The 24,290-nt window shown below is 46.6% G+C and overlaps 7 protein-coding genes across 7 annotated transcripts; 4 read left to right on the top strand and 3 right to left on the bottom strand.

Moving 5' to 3' along the window:
• Nucleotides 1–15: 15 nt before the first annotated feature.
• HOO65_080204 (mitochondrial 37S ribosomal protein bS21m) lies at nt 16–1,043 on the top strand (the record flags this gene model as incomplete). Its single annotated transcript, XM_071004343.1, has 2 exons — nt 16–41; nt 407–1,043. The coding sequence occupies 2 exons, from the start codon at nt 16–18 to the stop codon at nt 1,041–1,043; spliced, it is 663 nt and encodes a 220-aa protein (XP_070856434.1).
• A 311-nt stretch (nt 1,044–1,354) lies between these two features.
• HOO65_080203 (uncharacterized protein) lies at nt 1,355–4,103 on the bottom strand (the record flags this gene model as incomplete). Its single annotated transcript, XM_071004152.1, has 3 exons — nt 1,355–1,944; nt 2,104–3,505; nt 3,606–4,103. The coding sequence occupies 3 exons, from the start codon at nt 4,101–4,103 to the stop codon at nt 1,355–1,357; spliced, it is 2,490 nt and encodes an 829-aa protein (XP_070856433.1).
• A 523-nt stretch (nt 4,104–4,626) lies between these two features.
• On the top strand, nt 4,627–5,583 carry HOO65_080202 (uncharacterized protein; the record flags this gene model as incomplete). The annotated part of the gene is made up of 1 exon (XM_071001508.1): nt 4,627–5,583. One exon carries the CDS (start codon nt 4,627–4,629, stop codon nt 5,581–5,583), a length of 957 nt encoding a protein of 318 aa, XP_070856432.1.
• A 441-nt stretch (nt 5,584–6,024) lies between these two features.
• On the top strand, nt 6,025–7,483 carry HOO65_080201 (ring-like domain-containing protein; the record flags this gene model as incomplete). Its single annotated transcript, XM_071004266.1, has 2 exons — nt 6,025–7,228; nt 7,428–7,483. 2 exons carry the CDS (start codon nt 6,025–6,027, stop codon nt 7,481–7,483), a joined length of 1,260 nt encoding a protein of 419 aa, XP_070856431.1.
• Nucleotides 7,484–9,080: 1,597 nt separating this feature from the next.
• HOO65_080200 (Vegetative incompatibility protein HET-E-1) lies at nt 9,081–12,872 on the top strand (the record flags this gene model as incomplete). Its single annotated transcript, XM_071004123.1, has 4 exons — nt 9,081–9,623; nt 9,691–11,637; nt 11,701–12,711; nt 12,801–12,872. 4 exons carry the CDS (start codon nt 9,081–9,083, stop codon nt 12,870–12,872), a joined length of 3,573 nt encoding a protein of 1,190 aa, XP_070856430.1.
• A 2,437-nt stretch (nt 12,873–15,309) lies between these two features.
• HOO65_080199 (serine protein kinase) lies at nt 15,310–16,758 on the bottom strand (the record flags this gene model as incomplete). The annotated part of the gene is made up of 4 exons (XM_071004269.1): nt 15,310–15,812; nt 15,892–16,114; nt 16,214–16,469; nt 16,532–16,758. The coding sequence occupies 4 exons, from the start codon at nt 16,756–16,758 to the stop codon at nt 15,310–15,312; spliced, it is 1,209 nt and encodes a 402-aa protein (XP_070856429.1).
• Nucleotides 16,759–19,063: 2,305 nt separating this feature from the next.
• On the bottom strand, nt 19,064–20,512 carry HOO65_080198 (serine protein kinase; the record flags this gene model as incomplete). The annotated part of the gene is made up of 3 exons (XM_071004268.1): nt 19,064–19,566; nt 19,646–20,223; nt 20,286–20,512. 3 exons carry the CDS (start codon nt 20,510–20,512, stop codon nt 19,064–19,066), a joined length of 1,308 nt encoding a protein of 435 aa, XP_070856428.1.
• Between the last annotated feature and the right edge of the window lie 3,778 nt (nt 20,513–24,290).

The following is a 24,290-nucleotide window of genomic DNA, read 5'->3' as shown; positions in this document are numbered from 1 at the left end:
AAACCGTGGGTGATAATGATGGTTACGAGACCTGGTGCAAGGTTATTATTTGGTTGGGTATGAGTTCTTCGCAAGCGTCGCTATTTTTTTCTAGTCGCAAGGCTGAAATTTTTTCTGCTTCGAAAAGGGCACAAGGCTGATAGAGACTCCGGGGTGCAATAGTGGGACCTCACCAGAAAAGCGGGGCTGTGAGATTCTTGTGAATAGCCTCAAGTACCAACAAAGCCGACACCTTGTTTGTAATGCTGGGAAGCTTATAGTGTTTGTGGACGAGACGCTGTGAAAACAATCGCACATATGTAAGCAAATAAGGCCCCGTTGGTTTCTGGTCGTTTAGTTTTGTTTAGACTTTCACAATTGCTCCTCCTATTTTCTATTTCCTAGCTAATAACAACTAACTAAGCAGGTCTTTTACGATATCTACGCTTCTTCGGGGTCCCGCGCCCTGGCGCTCGATAGCCACTGCAAAGCCCTGCCCCTTGGCCTCTACAACCCGCATCTTCAGCAGTACAGCGCTGCGCCCCGACGTCACTTCCGACTGGGTCAAGAGCAAGATTTTCGGCCAGTCCAACCCGAAACCCAGCGCGGGCAATGAGAGCACCAAAACCTCAGGAGATAGCGAGAGCGGCCTAGTGTCGCCATCGCAGAGTCCGCCACAGACCCCAAACCCAGTCATATGGGGCTGGAAAGGCGGCATCGACCGTAGCGGCCTCACGAGTCTGCTGAACACGGACCAGCAGATTAGCGGACTGTCTAACCCGCTGCCCAAACGGCCACGCTACAAGCAAGCAGTGCGGCTAGCACCATCGACCGGCCGTACAGTACACTTGACTAGCCACACGGATGCTTCTATGGCGTTGCGTATCCTCAACACTCGTGTGCGTCAGAATGGCCTTCCCAAGCTAGTGCGTCTACAGAGAGCCCACGAGAGACCAGGTCTTAAGCGCAAGAGACTTAAGAGTGAGAGATGGCGGGCACGCTTTCGCGAGAGCTTCTTGTCGACAGTTTCTCGTGTGCAGGAGTTGACAAGGCAGGGTTGGTGAGTAGAAAAAGAAAGAGAAAGTGGGAAGGTTGAGGTTGGCGGTCATGCGACTTTGCAAGTATGAACCGCTGGTTAGGTTACGCGGGTTGCTGGTGTTAGCTACAACCTGTATATTTACATGTATTATTACAACTACCGCAAATATATCGAATTCTAAATCAAGTGGCTATGGCTTTATTGATGGTTACCAATCCTTTGATTCCGACTCTACCTGAGGTGTCGTACATAGGCTGGCACCAGTTTGTAGACATAAACGCAGGTATCCGTACTAAAACAAATCACATATGCTCTTACTCTACATTACGGATCATCTCAACTCCCAAACCCCATTCGACTCGGTGACGGTGCCGGGCTGGTCTTAATCTTCGGCCGACTCCGAAACACCGCTTCGTAATCCTCCTGGCTATCCATGAGCCCCAAAAACGACATTTCATGGCTTAGCTCCTCATCAGCATCTAGTACATCGCCAGTCTGTGGCACATTTAGGCATTCTTCTGGTACGTCATCAAAGCGTGATTTTCCTTTGTCTTTCCTAGATGCCGTGCGTTGTAGTCGGAGCGACCGCCGCCGATCAACCTGGGCCTTTTTCTGGGCTGCTTCAAAGCCTGCCATGCTCTTACGCGTGCGGGCAACCAAATCGCTCATGGGCTCATCATCATGTGGTTGTATCTCTGGTGCATGAACCTCGACCGAAGGACTGAATTGTTCAGGGTTTGTGTCTTGGTCTAAATCAAGATCGAGTGACGTCGTCTTCATGATAGAAAGACGCGTGCGATCGGCCAGACTCATTGTACGACATGGCTGAATTTTTCTGGTGGGGGAAGGCGAGGCATTTTGCATGGCTTCAAGTATCTCCTCTACTTGGCCATCAAGTGTATGTGCATCCCGTGGTAGTTCTGAGCCTAGGGACAACACCGCTAGCTCTGCGACTAGAGTCGGCTTTTTGGTTTCCATGGATGTAGTTATAATTTTAGTGCCCACTCTAGAATCCACTGATATCCCTGAGCTAGATTTGATGCCCATAATAGACCCCGACGATTTTCTTAGGCCAGGAAACATACCCGGTTCCTTTTCTTTTGAGAAGCCTGGTGCCCCAATCTTGGGCGGAGGCTTTGGGCTCGGCATTCGTCGCGGACCTGGTTTACGGACAGGAGTCTCATCGCCTCTTCGAACGCGGATAGGCCGCTCAACAGATTTTCCCCATGATGATCTAGGCGGGTGTAGCTGGAGACTAGACTCGACTGAATCCGTGGTAAGAACACTAGGCAGAGTGACACGAGGCGGGGACATGCGTGGTGGAGATTTAATGGAGGCAGATCTTATATGGCGCGAAGGAGGTGATTCAGATGTTCTGCTGCTCGCAGGGTCTTCTGATGATGAGGAGTTTGCTGTGGATATGGGCTCCTGTGAAGCGATTGGGGATCGGTATGGTTTACGGGGGGAGATTTTCCGCACCCACGATTGGGAAGACAACGACGTATGCTTTGTTTCGTTAATAGCGGCCATGTCCGCATAAAAGTCCCGTATCAACGACGAATAATCACCAGCCTCCACAATCATAGTTGGAAGTGTTGTTACCAGTGAGCTATCTGCTTTTCTATGCGAAGAAGCTACTGCCGACGCGGATGACAAGTCTGTATGGGCAGTAAAATGCAAGTCAATAGTGCACCTGGACGTCCTTCTAGTAGATACAGGGTTTGTGTTAATGGGCCTGTTCTCGCTGGTTCCAAAGATGCGTTCTCGGAAGTCCTGCCACTTGGCTAGTCTTTCTTGCTGCGCCTGGATGCGTAAGTCTAGTTGGTCAAGAAGGCTTTTCGGCTTCTCTTCCAGTTCAGAGAGACGGCCTGCATGGAGCCGTCTCCAAACCTTATCAAAGGGTGTGTTCAAAAAAGGGTCTTTGCTAGCCTCTGCGCCATCGCCATGGAGAAGAGCTTCCATCCACTGACCGTTCCCTGCCCAATTGTTTCTTACCATCCGGTTAACCTCAGTTTTTTGCTGCGGTGTAACAGCTTCTGATGGCATCACGGCTTTAAGCTGCTCTTGCCGTCTAGCTAAAGTGCGCTCTTTGACGTCAAGCAGCTCAGACAGATCTTGGTACAAGCCCCGGGTCTTTTGTTTTTCACGCAGCTGGCGGCTAAGAGAGGCCTTGTGGGCTAGGATGAGAGCGGGAATTTCTTCACCCTCGCCGCTGATGCCTCTGTTTTCAAGGGCAAGGGTCTGGGCAATTGCAGGGCATCGGCTGTGTGGGTTTTCGGCTACGACTTTTTTCAGAACAGCGGCCGAAAAGCTAGCCAAAACTTCTTCGAGCCTCTCGCCTTTACAGTCATCTAACATGGTCTTACGGATTATGGTTTCACGGCTCAGCACGCCATTTTTCTTCGCTTGGTCGAGACATCGCAGAAGAGCAGCGCGCAGGTTTAGTGACTGCACCTGGTCGTTGGGGGGAAACAGCAATTGCAATTTCTGGAGCAAGTTAGCACAATCATGTATCAAACACACAATTCAATTTGAAGTTATGCAAATAAGTGATTAAGCAGATAGAGTGGAGTAGGGGATACCGTACAGTCCGGCACTCTTCTGGGTCCCAAAGTTTGAACAAGTAAAACAATGCCCATTCAACGCTTTGGACCCTTTTCTTCTGGCCTAATGATGATGCCGAAGATGCAAACGTCAATGGCGAGATGTCAGGCCAGTCAGGCCGTAAATCAAGGTCGAGTGCTCGCAAGTTAGCTAGAAAGAGTTTCAAGCTTCGAGACGGGCCTGACGAGCCTGAGAGTTGTTGCCGAGCCCCGGTGGGATTGGTTGGGTGGTGGTGTGCCTCGGATGATTCAACAGGAGTGACCGAAGCTAAAGTTGAGACAGATGTGATCGAGTCTGAGGTCCCGACAGCCGTGCGACGTACATGGACGGGGTTTCTCGTGGAATATGAGTTAGTTTTAGAGCTGCTAGCGGTAGCAGTGGCGGTCGTATTGGCATTGATGGAAGTAGGAGCAATTGTTTTAGGTGGTCTCAAGGAACGGGTGCGGACAAGCCCAGCGGTGGTAGATGGAGACGTTGGCATTGTGTTTGCATGGCTGCAAGGCTGCAAGACACGGCAAGGCTGTAAAGTTCGCGAGAAGCGGTGACTCGGAGAATAGACCGAAAGGATGTAACAAAGAAAGGCCTGAAGAACAAGCGGGCTAGAAGAAAGGAAGCTGGTGGCTGGCGGTTTCCAAGTCGCTAGTCCTTGCAAGGACTTAAGCCCAGGCCCTATAAATAAAAACAAGAAAAGAAAAAAAGTCGGTCGAGTTTGTGGTTGCTAATGATTTTGCGGGCTTGCTTGTTTTCTGCAAGCTCAACCACGCCATGTCGTGATGCCGTCTCTGACAGCTGTATGGGATGGTCAGTCAGTCGCTGGCAGCTGTCAGAACGACAGACACTTTACGCGCTAGCTCATGCGAAGACCGGATGACGCGTTTTGTCTCTGAAACCCGATTATCTTGTAACTAAGGTGAAGCCGCCTTATTCATTACTACTCGCCTCTACTGCTTCGCTTTTCGATGCCTCTTCAAGACTGGCAATGCCGTGCCTTTCTCCAGGCCATCATGAGCCGTGGCTCCTTTGCTGAATCAGATGCCAAACTCTTTATCAGCAAGTTACTCACTACCACCGGACAAGACTTTGAGCCAGAGGATGTCCAGTCGGTGCTTGCTAATCTTGTAACTGAAGTCCGCAGCAAGATCGCTGAGTTTGACTACAGCATCCGGATCGCCATCGATCAAATGACGCAAGAACGTACATACTGTTTCATCAATATCTCATCTGACCCTGCTACACAACTCGCTACGCTCTACGGCCCCGACGAACTCTCGTTTATCCGCCGCCTACTAGATGCCATATTTGCCAAGTATAATTCACCCCGCATGGAGGTCATGGCCGTCACCAAAGAACAATGTCTGCCTCTTGGGCGGCCAGCAGGGTCGCGGCCTACTGGCGCTACGCAAAATGACGACGTATCCGCATCGCAGGCAGTTGACCGTGGCATATCCCATAGCGATGTAAACCGCATTATGCAGGAGCTTGTGGATGCTAACTGGTTAGCGCACAGCACAGCCGGCTTCTACTCACTTTCGACACGCGGGCTGGCGGAGCTGCAGTCATGGCTTGAAGACACTTTCAATGACAGTGAACAAGAGCAGGGTATATGGCAACGAATAAAGGCGTGCATGGCGTGTCGCGAGATTCTCACGCAGGGCGTGCGCTGCGCTAATCTGGACTGTCTTGTTCGTTTCCACGAGCGATGTGCCACTACGTTCTTTGGCTCTCGCAGAACACACGAGTGCCCAACGTGCAATACAAAATGGACAGGAAGCCACTATGTGGGTGAAAAGGCCATCACACAGGGCCGACTCTACCAGCAACAGCAGCAACAAAGAAATGGGCGTGGGCGGAGGAGTAACATTGTAGAGGATGTGTTTCAGCAGCAAAACGGGGCGCCTAATGATGATGTCATTGAGGAAGAACTAGAAGAGGCGGAAGAAGTAGATGAAATGGAAGAGTAACTAAAACTACTTGTAGGTTAAGCTAGTGCATAAGAGAACATACACAGGGCATATCCAGAGTCGTGGGAAATTCAAGTAGATCAAGCCTTTGGCAGCGAGAGCTTGGAAATGATGTCATTTATGAACGAGTAGGGTTAGGGTTCGACAAGCTAGACAGGGGTAGCAACGCTATATGCCACGAAACGGGCGAGCAAAGCCCATATGCAAGATGAGCTGATAGGCCTCCAACAGAGGTTGGGCAGGTACAAGACATGTGAAAGAAGTATTGTACTAAGTATTTTATTCTGTATATTTCGATGTTCCCTCCCTCACATGCAAGCTAATGCTTAGTAGCTAGGAGCGTCTAGGCACAAGAGATTAAATGTCCTGTTTTCCCCGCAAAGTACTTTCTTTCTTCTTACATCTGCAGAATTACTCTTTTTTCATTATTTCCTTCCAATCATGCTAGAATATTTCGCCTTCCAGAAATTTAAAAAGGCCAAGGCCGATAAGGCCGCCAAGGAAGCAGCTGCAGCTGGGACTGCTAAGGAAAGCTCTGAGGCGGGTCTTGTGGCTGATGTCGGGGATGGAGCTGGCATTGAGGCTGTTGACGGCAACGCCACAAGCAAAGCTCCAGCTGTGACGTCCACTGATGAAGCCAACTTTACCACTATCCTCGAGGCTACACAGAAAACAACAAACGACAAGCACATGGAACAAAGCAATAGCGGTGATCTAACGCTCGTGCTCCGAAAAGATGACGAAAACTTCTTCCGGTCTATTATAGATTGGGACGCGCTTCTGAGCGGATCAAATGACGATGAGGCTTCACGGCCACCTTTGCCACCAAGGCCAAGCGATAAAGGAGACCAAGCAAGTATCAAGAGTGTTGAGAGCACTAATAGCACTAAGGATCCGGGCGCAAACAAAGAAAAAGACACTGAAGGTGGCGGGAACAAAGACAAAGAAAAGGGAAAAGAGCGCTCTGCCCCCGGCAGAATAAACCGTCTCTCGGCCTTTCTGCGTCGTGATCATTCCAAGTCCAACTCGGACACCTCTACCCCTGTCGCAGTTCCCGAGACAAGCACCGAAGTTAGTCCGCTCGACACCGAGGTCAGTGCACCGGCTGAAGCGCAATCCCAGGTACAATCCGAAGCCAAAGAGCTCGCACATGTGCTCGATGAACTGGACCTCTCGGCACGGAATAACCGTACTTTCAGCATGTCAGCTGAGTCAGCAGCGCTCGTGCACAAGTTCTCGCTTGTGTTGCAAGACTTGCTTAACGGTGTGCCAACAGCTGTCGATGATATAAAGGCCCTTGTCGAAGACCGCGACGGAACGCTTGCTCGCTCGTATGACCGGCTACCATCGCCGCTTAAAAAACTGGTTGCCTCGATGCCAGCCAAGGTTACCGACAAGCTAGGCCCCGAAGTGGCAGTGGCAGCAGCCAAGAGTCAGGGTGTTGCTTTGGAGGCAGTCGAGGGAGCGGCGGGTAAGACAGTTGTGAAGGAGGCTGCTAAGAAGATATTTACCTCATTGTCGCTGACAGAGCTGGTGACAAATCCGGCAATCATCGTTGACATGCTCAAAGCGATCATGGGGGCGCTGAAGACGCGCTGGCCGGCATTTATTGGAACGAATGCCGTGCTGAGTGTGGCGTTGTTTTGTAAGTTTAATACACACGAGTATATTATATTTAGTTATTCAAAATACGAACTTGCTAACATGTTCCTTGTGGTATAGTGCTTTTATTTGTCTTATGGTACTGCCATAAAAGGGGACGCGAGGTACGGCTTGAGAAGGAGGAAGTGGCTAGAAGCGAGGTTGATGCCGAAGGGGATGTGGAAATAACTGCCAAAACTCAGTCTCGGCTTTAGCAGTCTCTGTCTCTGCCTCCATCTTTGCCTCCGATTCAGACTGAGGCCCGTACCTGATGATCCGATATAAATAAGAGGGCAGTCTTGCCCACACGGAGGAGAACTGACGCTTTAGAAATATGTGAGTGAGATAGGAGCCACTACGGGTTAGTTGTAGATAGTTTGTATAAGCGGGCTCATAGAACATGAAACGCTTCACATTGACCAACCACTGTGCATGAAATGTTGGTAAACACTGGAATTCCGTTTTTGTTAGACAGTAGCCGAAGCTTGAGATGAAGTTCCCTGGCAAGCAAAGTTATCAGAGAGCTCAATGGGAAGACTTGGCTGCTGTTCATGAGTGACCCAAGCTTATAACAAGTGCAGTTGTACCATAGCACCACTGTGGATAATATCTACGACACTACTAAGCCGGCTATTCTCAATCTCGATGAGAAGTGAGATAGTCGTCATTAATGTGGAAAGAAATAGAAGCACAGAGCTAGTCTAGCCCAGGACCTGATTTTGCCGTACTGACATGAGCGCAAAGGTAGCCAGCCTATGATGGCCTTACTAAGCCATGTAGGAAAGGAAAAGCTTTATTTGTCTTGGGGTGATGCTATCGTGTCAGCGCCAGTCCCCTGTCTCCCCTCGCTGCCTTCTATCTGCCGCGCTAGCCTACTGCTTTATTCAGTGCAAGCTGTGATAACTAAGGGGTAGACTGTAGTCATTTAGGTGATCAATACTGAAAGCTAGGTGACATACTGGAGGCCAATGTCACCTCAGTAGTTGGTACTCAGAAGGGTGTTGTGGAATTGCTTGTATTGATTCTTCACTCTCTTCTTCGTGAGCTCCTGAGTACTTTGACTATGAGACATACATACTTGGGTTTACAGTCTGGTGTCCTTTCCTGCACGTCTGCGTACTCATGTTCCGACACAACGTCGCCTTGTACAAGTCTCATCTGATTATACATCTTTAGTTCATGTGGATTAATGGTAAACTAACAGGGGTAATGCCGCTATAGGCAGAGTGGGGAATCTGCCTTCAGTCGGATTAACCCTGGGTAAACCTAATCATGAATATTTTATATGAAATTCAAAGCATATCTCTCTACTATCAGAATCAGGCTGCCACTGTTTTTGATCGGCAACTTAGCAAACTAGCGCCATTGAATTAAGCAGACCCGAAAGGCTGTACGTGATATAGAGCAGCGCAATACTCAAGAAAGCTATATGCAAATGCATGAGCTCCATGGTACAGCGGCTGCCCTGCAAAGAAATCCAGGAAGCATTGATGTTAGAGTAGAGCCAAGCAGAGCAACACCCACTGAGAGTACTGTACTTGGGTTGCATAGGCCCTTTGAAGACAATCGCCTCTTACCATCGTTTTTCTACGTCCTAAATCTCTATCTAGGCGAAATGTTTGATGGATATATGCATTGGCTAGCAGCCATGCATATCCTAGGGTCAGACGCGAAGCGATAAGATGTTATTGGTCCATCAAACACACAGCCCGGCCTTGGGCGCCAACTCAGTTCTCCCCGCGTCTGGCATCAAGAACACTCTCGTACTCACCAAAAAATCAATATTTTGACATATTCATTATCCAAGTTTTATATTTGCTTGCTATTGCCATACACGCCCCTTGAGAGTCAGAAAGATGTCAATTTTCAGCAAAATCGAACGCTACTTCCAAAAGAAAAACACGCCTCTTCGAAGGCCAGACCGAGCTACATCACTCACCGCCTCCTCACCTGTTCCAGTCCGTCCAGTGCCTAGAACAGCCCGACCGCCATCACTAGTTGTGAGCTCTCCACCGCCAACCAAGTCCGAGCCAGTGCTATTGCATACTCTTCAAGAGAAGATTTGGGAGGATGCGTATCAACGTTTAAAATCAGAAGAGCCAGAGTTGGTGAAGGCGTTCGAGAGTATTATTCTCTCCGAACCTCAGCTTGACGAGACTAGCACTGAACCCACCGACCGAATCGAAGGCAAGGTGACGGCGGAGCTGAAGGTCACATCGCGCCAAATGAGAAAGGTCGCTGAGAAAGGGATCGAACGGACAAAGAAAGAGGCTTCCCTCAAGCAAGGAATCGACCGTGGTTTGCAAGCGGTCCAGGCCATCATGGGAATCATGGATAAAGCTCTTCGCGCCGCCCCAGAAGCCGCCGTCATATGGGCAACCGTTTGCCTTGGGATAGAAGTATGTCATGGAAATTTGCCCGTGTAAAAAGACATTCACCGTGCTGTTTTTAGCTAACGTAAAATAGGTCTTGAAAAATCCCATCACCGAAGCGCTCGAAAACCGCCAAGGAATCCAGTACGTTCTAGGCAGAATAGAATGGTATTGGAACTTGACCAGCCTACTGCTTGACGAGAACAAGAGAGATACAACCACAGCTGCGCTGCGAGACGCACTAGAGGAGAATATCACACGGCTCTTTCAAAAGCTCCTTTTGTATCAGATTAGAAGCATCTGTCTCTACCACCGCAACAAGGCCGTCACTGTTTTGAGGGATATGTTTTTGATTGACGACTGGGCAGGCCAGATCAACGACATCCAGAAAGCCGAAAAGGCTGTCCAGCATGATATAGAGCAGTACAACACCCAAGAGAGCCAAGTGCAAATGTATAAGCTCAACGATTCAACAGCTGCTATGCAAGCAAATGTGGAAAACATCCATACAGCGGTACAGAGCCTAGCAGGACAACAAGCAAAGGCGCGAGAAGACGACAAGTATAATGAATGTCTTAAGGACCTCTACGTAACCGACCCTCGCACGGACAAGAAGAGTATCGAAGTTAGAAAAGGTGGCTTGCTGAAAGACTCATACAAATGGATTCTCGAGCACCAGGACTTCCAGAAGTTCAAAAACGAGGCGGACAGCCGAATTCTTTGGATCAAAGGAGATCCTGGCAAAGGCAAGACAATGCTTCTTTGCGGTATCATCGATGAGTTGGAGTCAGACCAGTCAATTTCACCCTACTATTTCTTTTGCCAAGCCACGGGCGGTAGTGGACTAAATACAGCCACATCTGTGCTACGCGGCTTGATTTATCACCTTGCACAAGTCAATCCACAACTTATCACATATGTGCGAAAGAAGTACGATTGTACTGGAAAGCAGCTGTTCGAAAATAAAGGTGCTTGGCATGATGTCAGCGAGATAGCAACTGCTATGTTGAAGGATTCAAGCTTGGAGAATGCCGTTTTAATCGTCGATGCCTTGGATGAGTGTGTTGAGGACCAGGAGCTCTTACTTGACTTCATCAAGTCCTCAAACGCCAAATGGATCTTATCAAGCCGTAACCGGCCGGAAATCGAGCAAGGTCTAAATGATGTCACGCAAGGAGCCAAGATACACCTTGAAATAAACCAGAATTCAGTGTCTTTGGCAGTCGACTTTTTTATGAAGTACAAGGTGGATCAGCTTGTGCAGAAGAAGGGATACAGTGGCGAGATGAAGCAAGCTGTCCTGGAATATTTGCAATCAAATGCTCATGGGACTTTTCTGTGGGTGGCCCTAGTTTGCCAAGAGCTTTCCAGTTCAAAAACACGAAGATGGGAGACCCTAGCTAAGCTAAAGTCATTTCCACCTGGGCTTGATGCTTTGTACCGACAAATGCTAGAGGAGATCTCCGAGTCGCCACATGCTCAACTCTACAAGGAGGTCATTGCCAAAGTTCTCGTTGTCTACCGACCCATCACGTTAGAAGAGCTAGGCGCCCTTGTTGAAGTCCTAAAGGACTTCAATAGGGAGGATATAGAAGAAGTCGTTGCGTCGTGTGGCTCCCTTTTTACTCTTCATAACAATGTTGTCTCTTTTGTACACCAGTCAGCAAAAGACTACTTCCAGGGTGAAGCCTTAAACCAGGTACTGCCTTTTGGCATCTCGCATCAACATCAGGTGGTCCTCGTACGATCACTGGAACTTCTCCGCCAAACATTGAAGCGCGATATTTACAACCTGCAGGCCCCAGGATCTCTTATCGATGAAATTTCGGCTCCTGACCCTGACCCATTGGCTGCTGTTAAATATTCTTGCATATTCTGGGCTGACCATCTTCATGGCTCGCCTCCAGATGTAATAGCCAGGGAAAACGATACAATATTGTCCTTCTTCAAAGAGAAGTATCTCCAGTGGCTAGAGGCTCTCAGTCTTATGCATGGCATCTATACTGGAGTACAGGCAATTAGGAGATTAGCAACCTGTCTGGTAAGTGGCTCTGAAAGGGGTGGATATATCTTCGAAAGAGCAATGTTTAACAATTAGCAGCAGGAAAAAGCATCAACGGAACTTCAGGACATTGTCAAAGATGCTAGCCGATTTCTCTTATCCAATACAGGAGGGATTGGAGCTGCCCCGATGCAGGTTTACGCATCAGCACTAGTCTTCAGCCCTACCAACAGCATAATAAGGCGGATATTTGAACAGGAAGAACCAGACTGGATTAAGATAAAGCCAAGGGTTGAAGCTGATTGGGATGCTTGCCTACAGACCCTTGAGGGCCATGATAGTAATGTGACATCAGTGGTTTTCTCAACTGATGGACAGCGACTGGCATCAGGGTTTTATGACAACACAGTCAAGATCTGGGATGCGACTTCTGGTGCGTGTCTGCAGACTCTTGAGGGCCATGGTGACTGGGTGAGATCAGTGGTCTTCTCAACTGATGGACAGCGATTGGCATCAGGGTCTGATGACAGGACAGTCAAGATCTGGGATGCGACTTCTGGTGCGTGTCTGCAGACTCTTGAGGGCCATGCTAATTATGTGACATCAGTGGTTTTCTCAACTGATGGACAGCGACTGGCATCAGGGTCTTATGACAACACAGTCAAGATCTGGGATGCGACTTCTGGTGCGTGTCTGCAGACTCTTGAGGGCCATGATAACTATGTGAGATCAGTGGTCTTCTCAACTGATGGACAGCGACTGGCATCAGGGTCTGATGACAGCACAGTCAAGATCTGGGATGCGACTTCTGGTGCGTGTCTGCAGACTCTTGAGGGCCATGGTGGCTGGGTGACATCAGTGGTCTTCTCAACTGATGGACAGCGACTGGCATCAGGGTCTTATGACAGGACAGTCAAGATCTGGGATGCGACTTCTGGTGCGTGTCTGCAGACTCTTGAGGGCCATGGTGACTGGGTGAGATCAGTGGTCTTCTCAACTGATGGACAGCGATTGGCATCAGGGTCTGATGACAGGACAGTCAAGATCTGGGATGCGACTTCTGGTGCGTGTCTACAGACTCTTATAGACTACGGCAGCAGCGTGACACCGGACGTATTTTCAAATAATGGACGACACATAGGATCAGGGTCATCAAGTGATGAATTTTCTTTGTTTCCCTCTCAACACTACATATATAGTAGCAGCGAAGATGGTTCATGGATTATGCAGAATGGGCAACGGGTGCTTTGGATGCCAACATCGTACCGGTGTAGCGCATTCGCAGTATGCCACGCAAGACTAGGGGTAGGTTCTAGGTCTGGTCGCATCATTATCATGGGCCTTGAGTCTGGTAACTAGCTTGAGGAGTCTAGCATAAAGGGATGTGCTCGTAGGCTGGACAGCAGTTTTACATGGAGGATGCTTCTCTGGATTAAATTGTGCATATTTATAGACTAGCTAGTTATCCTTCTTAATAATATCAACACATGTTGGATGAAATGTTGGATGAACTGCATGGAGGATGGGTATTGTGGGGAATTTGCCTTCGGTCGGGCTAACCCTGGGTAAACCCGAGCCCGAATACTTCAGCTTAGTTGTCCATGACGGAAGAACTTAACACTTTAGAGAATGAATAGAAAACAAGCTTCACCATAACGATCAATCTGTATACCAGCACGGTTCCACGTGCGGTTGTACAGGATCACGAGTGACTTCTAAAGTGATAATATCTGAATTCAGTAGATTATTCCGACAACACACATGTATAGAGTGAAACAAAAATCTTAACCTTCTTCCTAGAAACCGCAGTAAAAATATAATAAACCACTCAATCGATCTAAATTATTCGCTATACTCTTCCCCAGATGTTCCAACTACTACCTGGCATGTTCTTGCACTATGACCAGCCTTGCCACAGACACTACAATGCCGAACCCCCGGACTTTTATGGTCATCAAAGATGAAGAGACGATAGAAATCGACTGATCGATTGGTTGTACACTAGTAAAAGTGCTTGAGCCACGATAAGACTAGTCTCATTATCAGACCAGCCATTTCGGATCGTCACAATAGTCCAATCGCCTACAAGGTTGCTATCTCAGCACCATATTAGCCTACACCAATGATGTACGTCGTAATCGGTCAGCCTACCGAATTGACCGCTTGAATGACTGTAATACATTCTCAGTTTCCAGGCTGCACTGATTTTGGCTTTCCACACTTATCTGTGCCTGTGACGGCCATTCTGCACTGAATCATACCCATAATAAAGCCGGCCTCGTCAACGTTATAGATATCATCTGATCGGATGCCATACTTCACAGTTGTGTTCACCACAAGCATAAACTAGTTACAGATAATATCGAGGTCTTCATACTTGGCTCTCTAGTAGTCGTACTTCTGAAAGAAAACGCGTCTTGAATCTAAGTTGAGAGTCAAGTAAAAAGGGATCTCTTCCTCTAGACCGGAAGTTTTCGGAGCAAAACATACTGTAAGATAAGAAACCGACACTAGAGTCATGAGGTATGTATGTATTCCACTTCCGAGGATAGAATATAGACATGTAGATGTTGCGCAAAGTAGCACATCAGAGGTGACACAAGAAGCAGTAATGCACTTGATAAGTTTGATGATAGGTTGTTGAAAGGCATCACTTGCTTAACCTCCAAGATGGGAATCGGGATATAGCTACAGCTAGTCATCCCATCAAATAGAATCAGGCTCCTAGCGATATACCGACGCCCTCCTTGGCAGATGCATTGTGCCTGAGCTTGTTGCCTGCTCTGCTATGTCCTTCCTTCACTCGCATCAGCTGTCCCTGGGTCACTTCTTGACTATCTGGTCGCTACCTGAATGTTGATGTTCATTAGTTCAATTGCTTCCTTTCTTTCTACCACAAGCATCTCAAGCTCCAGCCATCGCTTGCCCAAGTCCAGAGGCCAGAACTTCGGGGCATGGTGTGTCGCGGTTAGCAAGAAACTGATTAATCATTTGTTCGGCGCTACGCAGCAGTGAAGAAATCTTCGTAAATCTAGTTTGAACGTCAACTCCGAAATTATCTATTCCAACACATTGGATAGTTCGCATGATTTGATGAGACTATCGATCTAACCTTGTATGCCGTTGTGCTAGTGAAAGAGCGTACTGTGGTTGACTATATAGGTGTCTAAAGCAAGCTTGAAGCTTCGAATCATTCTCGCAATCGCAGAGAACTGCCAAAGATCTAGCCTCTATTTGATTACGATAATTTGCATGCATGGTAGGGAAGATAGCTTCTCCCAGCTAGGAATTTCAAGCGAATTTCTTAGATTTCCTTGGATTAGGCCTCGTCAAATTTGAGCTTAAGCAACTTCAACCGTCTTGTGACAACAAAGATCGGAGAGCGTCTGTGAGAGATACAAGAAAACTCGAGAATGGATGTTGGGCTCCTTGAATTAAGAAGTATTTATATCAAGTTTGACAAGCAAGCTCGCCTTCTTCACAGGTTTTCACCTGCTGTTTCCGCCTGCTGTACTTTACGTGCGTCCATATCGCCTAGATCCCAGAGATTAATGTATTATACTTGTCAATATCTAGCCCAAACTTCTCCAAGGCATTGCTAACTATTCATCAATTACCGGAGGTAAAGTGGTTGAGAAGACAGTAGTGCATTTATTTATTGATGGTCATATATGGAACTCTATAAGATGAGCCTATAGATAGCACCGGCAACTATTGACTAAACCATGGATCAGAGAGTATTTCTGCCGGTGAGGGTCTCTGCAAGGGGTCGTAGTGCAAAATACGTCGTATGAGAGACTTCACTTGGCTAGCTTCCTCTTCGCCTAGATCTGGATTGGTGCGGTCAAATGCCTGTTCCATAGATACAGAGATTTCATCCCATATGTATGGGTCCTCTCCTTCTTTCACACCACCATATAGGGTATTGAAGAGCTTTTTGTCAGGTGTATAGTACAGCGATGAAGACTTCCAGTGGCGGAAAAGCTCATCAGGCAGGGTGCCTAGACGACCAGTGAGAGCCAAAAGATACTCGTTATCTTCGAAATTGTGGTCGAGAAGAAGGAAGAGTGATTCTCCTGTGATAAACTCGAATAAAAGACAGCCGAAACTCCAGATGTCAGCTGTTTTGTCAACAGTTCCAGTAAGAATCATCTCTGGTGGGCGAAGACCAAGTGGAGTGATAACCTTGGTGGGAGATTTATTGAAGAAGTATGCTGCGCAGAAGTGTATATATTAGTATAAATGTCCATTACAATGCAACAAGATAGGGGGAAACAATAGACAAGTACTCACAACCACCTAGGTCAGATAGCTTCACCTTAAAACCTTCGCCATGGTTGGTAAAAGGCACAAGTGGCTGTCCGACACAAAGATACTTAGGGGCCCATTTGTCCTCTTTGCCATCAAGCCTCTCGACTGGTTTCGAGATTGAATAGGTCTCGACGTCTTCCGCCTGTCGGAGCACCTCCTCAGATAGTGAGCTGATATCATTAGCAACAAAGAGGATATTACCTGGCTAAAAGTCTCCATGGGCAATACCATTGCTATGAAGAAATTCCAGAGCTTGCAAGGTCTGTTTGAGGATTCCCCTGACCATCTGGGGTGGATAGCGGACCTTCATGCCGAACATGCGAGGGTTGAATTGGGGCAGCTCTTCAACCATACTACTGACACTCGGACCCATTGGCTCGAATGCGAGGCACTTGTGCATGCCGTTGGGGCCGTGGTGTTCAAACTCGTCTAGAAGCTCTGTGATGTACTGCGCAGACTCTGCTGGTGCAGATTTAGCGATATGGTGCAAAAGTTCTAATTCATCTGTTGGCTGCGATACTTTCGAAACCATAATCTTCAATGCGATATACCGGTTGTTTCTAGAATAAGAAAGGGCTGTTAGTAGACATGAATTTGGGGTTTTATAGATCAATAGACTCACACAAGATCATGTGCTAGCCAAACCGTTGAGAAGGACCCATCGCCCAACTTGCGGATGACCTTGTACTGGCCATTCTTGAATACATCGCCGAGAATAACAGGATGGTAGCTGCCTGGGTAGTAATCCTCCACCCACTCACAGGGCAAGTTAATAGATTTGAACCGCTGTTTACCCCTCTTCCCCATTGGAGGTGTTGGTGGTGGACTTGTGACCGTTGAGTTGCTCATAGCTTCGATGGATTTTAGATTAATTGTGTCGTTGTATAAGAGCGGAAGGATTGTGGAGATAGAGAGTCTTAAACTTCTTATAGACAGTTAGTCAGTTATTGTCAACAAGGATGGACTAGATCTTCTAATGTGCATTGACCAAAATCCGAGGTTTTTACCAAGAGGTCAGTCAGTAACAATGCCACAGAGCCCCACATATATCGAATGAGAGAGAGGGTGCTGTGGAGATTCTGGATTCACTCGGAATAACATCGGGTGAATACGTGATGTAGATTCGTGACAACACGATGCTGTGAAAAGATTTAGAACTTAGTACCCAATCAATTCGAATGATAGATAAATGTCACAACATGTTGTTTGTTATGTATGTATAGAAATAGAAATATCCATGCTGCACATTATACCTCATCCGGAATAACTACGGGTGAAAGCCAGCGACATATGGTTGGCACAAGATGTATCTATGAGAGTAGAACTTCGACTGGTGTAGAACACGAAACTTTTCACAAGCCATACCTGCTGTCATTAGTAAAATGGGTTGATTGATTAATGGACAACTAGGACCTGAATATTTTTGCACATCATATATTTACCCTATTTTATGCTGAGTAGTGGGTGCAAGTCTCGGAGGAGAATGTACATCCATCCGTACACTTCCACAATACCTCTGGCGTCGGATTGTTTCGCAAGGACAACAACTTCCATCACCACCCCAAGATTATTTTCTGCTCTGGCCTCACGAAGGTTGTCTTCTAGTTCTTCTTGGCCACACGGCCTGCAACAGTTGAGATGGACCTTGCAAAGAGGATAGCAATCGTTAAGTGAGTCGTTGCTTAAGTACCCGCCGGCGCCACGCTTGTTGAAAAGTTGTATCCATTGAAAAATATCTTGAACTTGAACTTGAATATATTTAACGTCTACGGGAATCACAGAGATCAAACGACGCCGGACTGGTTACCGGACAGAAATAACCCTCTGCAAGATTCACTATAGAGTTTTGCCGAGCGAAGCGCAATTGATCCACTATATGGCAAATATGACCAAACATAACCCTCGAATATATGAAGCTCTAAAACACCCAGATAACGAGAGGCCTTTGAGAGAGAAATCAGAGCTTTGTGCAAAACTGGGTCTCGGACTGACGTATTATACCAAAAGGGTATCAAACTGGTGATGAGATAATTTGTTTTTAGAATCTGGCCTGGCATCAAAGACTAACCGAGAAGGCCAAGGCTAGATAAATGGCACAAGGGCTTAGGCAGATATGAAGTCTAGACTTTCACCAAACATACGCTTCGTCTCCACCATAGAGAACAACAAATATCTTCTTCACTCTTATGTGTAATAAATGTTTGATTTTGCAAGTAGACACGGCAGTTTCGCTTCCGCTGACCGAACTGGGAGAGGTCCTGATATATGTCAACGATATCTCAGCCGCGGGTCCCAACTTGAACATAATCCAGGAGCTGATCTTGGGGCCTACCTACATGATCGGGATCAAGAGCACGAAATAATTAAATTCTTCTTTGACGAAGTCCTGTAGTATAGAGAACAGGAAAAAGAATTGACTGACGAAAACAAACTACATGATCAGTAATGGCCCAAGAATTCGACATAGCAGCTGCCAGTTCTTAGGAAGTCCTCAAATCAAGGCAATCTAAAGAAAAGGTTGCAGACAAAGGAATGTTTTAGTCAATGATAGAAACCCTAATGTATTAAGCGCTATGATGAGACTAGGCATTGTGCATATAGCATCTTGACCGTAACATAAATGCTTTGAACCTAGCAGAGGGACATTGACAACGGGTAGCGAGATATCTATGAGACTCTAGCAGGTACAATATTGAGCCTGCAGCGCTGCACTGTTGGGGAGTGCATGAAAGAATATGTCAAACTGATATTGGGGTATCCATGGAAGAAAGAGGCAGTTAAAGTTAATCGCTTAGACCAGGGGGCACTTGTGACAGGTACACCAAGTGCAAAGAAAACTCACTTTCGCTCAGGAATGGAAGTTGAACTCCTTGAAGTAAAGGAAGAAATATTTACATCATGTTTGACATGGGAGCCCGCTTTTTTCACAGGTCTTCCTTCTCCTACTATTTCCACCAGCTCTACTTTACGTTGGCCCATGTCGCGATGATCCCGGAGATTAGTGCACTATACTTAACAATACCTAGTCCAAACTTCTCCCAGCTATTCACCAATATCTTGAGATTAAGTAATTGAGAGTGCAGTAGTAATGCATTTATTTGTTGATTGTCGTATAAGGAGCTCTATAGGATGAGTCTATTGATAGTACGGGCAGCTATTGACTAAACCATGGATCAGATAGTATTTCTGCCGGCGAGGGTCTCTGCAAGGGGTCGTAGTGCAGAATCCGTCGTATGAGAGACTTCACTTGACTAGCTTCCTCCTCGCTTAGATCTGGCTTCGCATGGTCAAATGCCTGTTCCAAAGATACAAACATGTCTTGCGTTATGAAAGGATCTTCTCCCTCTGTGTGACCGCCATATTCGGTGTTGAAAAGCTTTTTATCGGGTGTGTAGTAGAGTGATGAAGGCTTCCAAGCATTAAAAAGCTCATCAGGTAAGAAACCTAGTCGAGCAATGAGAACCAAGACATGCTCATCATCTTCAAACTGACGATCTTCAATAAGGAAGAGTGGTTCTCCTGCAACAAGCTCGAATAAAAGACAACCGAAACTCCAGATGTCTGCTGTTTTGTCAACAGTTCCCGTAATAATCATCTCAGGTGGGCGAAGTCCAATTGGGGTAAGAACCTTGGCGGGAGGCTTATTGAAGAAGTATGCTGTGCAGAAGGATGCATATTAGTATATACGTCGATTGCAATGCAATGAGATGAACCGAAATGAAAGACAGGGACTCACAACCACCCAAATCAGATAGCTTCACCTTGAAATCTTCACCGTGATTGGTGAAAGGCGCGAGTGACTGTCCAACGCAAAGATATTTAGGGGCCCATTTGTCCTCTTTACCATCAAGCCTCTCAACCGGTTCTGAGATTGAATAGTTTTCTACATCCTCTGCCTGTCGGAGCATCTCCTCAGGCACTGAGTTTATATTATCGGCAACAAAGAGAATATTACCCGGCTGGAAGTCTCCGTGAGCAATGCCATTGTTGTGAAGAAAGGCTAGAGCTTGCAAGGCCTGTTTTAGGATGCCCTTCGCCATCTGGGGTGGATAGCGAACCCTCATGCCAAACATCCTAGGGTTGAATTGGGGCAACTCTTCAACCATACTATTAGCACTCGGGCCCATTGGTTCAAATGCGAGGCACTTGTGTACACCATTGGGACCATGGTGTTCGAACTCGTCCAGAAGCTTTGTGACATACTTCGCAGACTCTGTTGGTGCAGTTTTGACAATATGGTGCAACATTTCTAACTCAGTCGTTGATTCAGAGATTTTCGAAATCAGGATCTTCAATGCGATGTACTGGTCATTCCTAGAAAAGAAACAGTATTTTAGTAGGCATCATTCTCGGATTTTGAATAGACGACAACTCACTTTAGATCACGGGCCAGCCAAACCGTTGAGAAGGCGCCATCACCTAACTTTCGGATGACTTTATACTGGCCATTCTTGAATACATCACCGAGAATGACGGGATGATAGTTGCCGGGATAATAGTCCTCTATCCACTCACAGGGTGTAGTCATGTTTTTGAACCGCTTTTCACCCCTTTTCCCCATCGGCGGAGTTGGTGGCGGACTTGCGACAGTTGCGTTGCTCATAGCTTGGATGGATTTTCCTTTATACCGAGTTGCTAAGTGTGGAATAACTGTGCAGATAGAATGGTCTTGGGCTTACTGGGGAGGTAGGTTGGGTCTTGTGATGTGCATTGACAGAACTGTGCTTTGTCTAACTGCCAAACCAACTCTTACCCCATGAAGCCCCACTTATGGCCGATGACTAATATAGATGGCGCGATCCTTTTTCCCACAGCGTTGGGATAATCAACAGTGCAGTGTTCGTTTTTATCACTTCAGATTACATGTAGGTGGTTATTGTTGGGTATCACGGCGCTTATTGTGACGCCATCTAATAAGCATCCTTGTAATGGTAATGGTGAGAGTAGGAAAAAGGGCGCTAGAGAAATTTCCATTGGTTGAAATTTCATGGAGTATCATGTGGCTTATGCATGGCAAAGCGTCAATAATAATTGGCTGCTACACGTTCAATATATGGGATTAAGAAGTTATTTCTATTCCGAATATAAATGTAACTTTGTTTTGCTTCAAGGTTGAGAGGTTCTACTGTCATGACATGAATGTTACAATTTTACATCAATGTATGCAAAACACATGGCCTATCCTTGTCAGCACCCATCATCAAATCCTTTAGAAAGTTTAAAGCCCGAATATTGTTAGGTTTGTTAAACAGAGGGGATCTTTATTGTTTGATAGTCTAGGCGAACTCTAGGTCTACTGCATCCACAGTGTTCCTGCTCTGCTTGGCCGCCTTCTATTCTTGGTAACGAGCCAATAAGACAGATCCTCACAATTCTTCCCCTCTGTCAGGCAATCCATGGGACTTCATCCAGCCTATGAGTGACTTGGATGTTCCGACCCTGCCGCCAACACCAAAAATACTAAGAACAAACTTGAGAATTAGACTTACAATTTTGAACCAATAAAAGCCATCTCACCCTAGTTTGAAGTCGATCTCATATCTTAGGATCCGGGGGTGTGGCTGTTGTTGATCACCCATATCATAGCAGACCTTCTGAAGATATTGTCCCCAATTGACACATACCATCTGATCTAGGAGAATACATCATTATTGAATCGACTATCGATCTACCAAGGATGGTTCCCCTCCCCAGCTTCGTCGTGTAGAATAAATAGGCCAACCGACTACTCACCAACCGTGATGCATCACCCGTCAGAAAGCCCCGGGCTTCTAACTTCGTCAAGCAACAACCAGACATCAATATAGGTTTTAATCGTAGATACGATTACTCAAGTGGCACATGCGAACATTTGGCCCTTGTGACTGGTTCGGGCTCGTGGAGAACACAATTGCGAAGGACGGCGTCAATCCAGCTGACATCTACGGCTTCGACAAGACTGGCTTTATGATGGGGGTTATTGCAAGCAGAATAGTAGTCACAGGCGTGGAAAGACTTGGAAATGTGAAATCAGTCCAGCCAGAAAACTGAGAATAGGTCGTCTGTTATCTGCTAATACACAAGGTCTATTATAGTGGGACAACCTTGGCCATGGGAGCCGACTGGTATCGGAGCCAGACAACGAGATAGTTAAGATCTGACCTGGGACTTCGGGTATATTTTCTCTCGCTCTTGGGAAATATAACAACAAGGTGATGTCTCATTTGCAGCGATAATCCAAGAATTCTTACCTAATGGCTGTCAGTTTATACTTCTAAACCTTCTTGCGCCTACAAGGGCTAGTCCGGCGTGAGATTCTTCACATATCCTTTCTTACCTTTTAACTTGGCCAGTTCCTTACCAGGAATAGCGTATAACCTGGCACTCTCAGCGATTCTATCTTGACTTTGACCTAGCACGATGACGGCCTCGCATTCTAAACCCAGTAGACTTTCTTGGGTCAATCTAAATCATGATGGTGAAAGTCTCGCTTTGTTCGAAGCTCCCATCAAACTGGCAGTTCTCCTCCACGTAACCCAGCTCTTGGCAAAAGAAGGATTGTAGTTTGCCATTTTTTTGCCACTTCTCAGTCTGATAAGCTGATCATATCCAAAAACCTCGACTCACTTGTGTCGCATGTTGTGCTACCTGCAGGGCACTCCATCGCTGTAATGTTATTGAAATCGGTCAACGTCGTTGATTATACTCGCATTTCTGCGGCTCAGGTGGCTAGCGAACTCCCGCTTCAGTGCAATTCAGAGCTTGGAAATTGCATCCAGGTCTTTCATTTCCTGAAGGGGCCCTTCATCCAAACAGGTTTGGATGGTACAAAATGCTTGAGCTATAACTTGGTCTTGCTTTCTTAGACTTACTAATGCCCGTGGTGCTTACAAACCCTTCTTCATCAAGTCCTTCTTACACAGTAATGCCCTACCGCTTTTAGCGCATCTAATGATTACACTGATAATATTTTGTCGTTGCTTCCATTCAACTTTAGGAAGTTGATGAACATTAGCCTTCTTGGTGCCGCTAATATTGGGGCACCATGTCATTTTTTAGTGTCTAGGGGTCTAAAGCGCATCAGAAACCCCTGTGACAAGTCAAGTTTAGCAGTCGCGTCTTAATTCATTGCATGGAGGTCTAGCATTCTGCTTGGCTTGGTCTTTTTCACTAGTTCAAATAGAGAACAATCATATGGAGAGTAAGGGTTTGATAGCGCCACCAGCAGACCACGGGCAAGCTATGGCGGCCACCAATTGGTTTCGTTCAGTCTTCAACGCTTTGTAACCTTTGTTAGGATGGTTTCTCATTACCAACTTTAAGGCTAGTTGACCATTTCTTGATTTCTTGTCCTTTTGACGTGTTCATGTGTTGGAAACACATGAGCTTAACTTGTCGTTCGGCGATTTACTGTTGTATCAGGTTATCTCTGTGGTTTTGTCTTATTTTTCGACAAAAGTTCACCAACTTCCTTTCGGTGGAGGGGTAAATTCTCACAATATGAAGCCTCATAGATCGTCAGTCTGGTCGCATCTTAAGTAACTCTATGAGTGGCTCTGATAGACGCTGGATGTGACTATTGCAATCAATGCTCCCGTTGGCTGCAATTCTAATCGTTTTTATTTGGTTTGTCGCTCTGGCATTTATACCACAACCTCCGCACAGGCCTTCCACCATGATTAACATGTAAAAGCGGCGACAAGAAAGACGATACCAAAGCAAAATTAGGCGAAAGGCGAGTCGTGGAACAAAGAGCACGCTAGAATAATGTCCAAGGTGGGCCAGGCCTGTGTAAGAAAATAAAATCCTTTTTTTCTTTTTTTTTTTCTTCTACCAGACAACTTTTTCCCCCATTGCATTGCCATCTCGGATCTCGGTAATTTCAATCAAAAGCAAGAGCCAAGGCTTTGTCGTCCTGTGTCTTGTCCATTACCGTTACCTAGTCGACAGGCTTTAAGCTTCACGCCCAACAGGGAAATTTTATGCTTTTGGCCCCTTGTTCTTTGTGTCTCTGACGCTTAGAAAGATCCCTATCAGAAAAGATAGCATCATGGCAACACAAACCGCAAAACTGGGTTAGGCTAAACCATTATTCCCCGCTGTCTATCATCCGTAGAGGACAACCTAAGGACCGGCTCTTTATTTTGGGGGAGAGGGCATTCTATCGTATCTTGCTCTTCTTACTTTCGCACCTTCATCTGTTTTCCTCTTGTTCCGTTTCAAGTCCAAGTCTTAGTTCTCGTGATTGCTTGCATTCTCGGTCTCACTAGCGGCCATTCCAGTCCCTCTTTTCTTGGATGCTTGGCCCGGAATGAATCTTCAGCCTAGTCCAACTCGTTTGCGGCTATCTTTGGGATTTTAGAGAAACAAAACAACGTCAAGCGACACATCGAAGCAGCGGC

This window comes from Ceratocystis lukuohia, assembly GCF_044167205.1.
Source record: "Ceratocystis lukuohia strain C4212 chromosome Unknown Supercontig8_pilon, whole genome shotgun sequence".
Classification (NCBI taxonomy): domain Eukaryota; kingdom Fungi; phylum Ascomycota; class Sordariomycetes; order Microascales; family Ceratocystidaceae; genus Ceratocystis; species Ceratocystis lukuohia.
The sequence above is the reverse complement of the archived record's forward strand: the minus strand, read 5'-3'. Positions and strand labels throughout refer to the sequence as shown.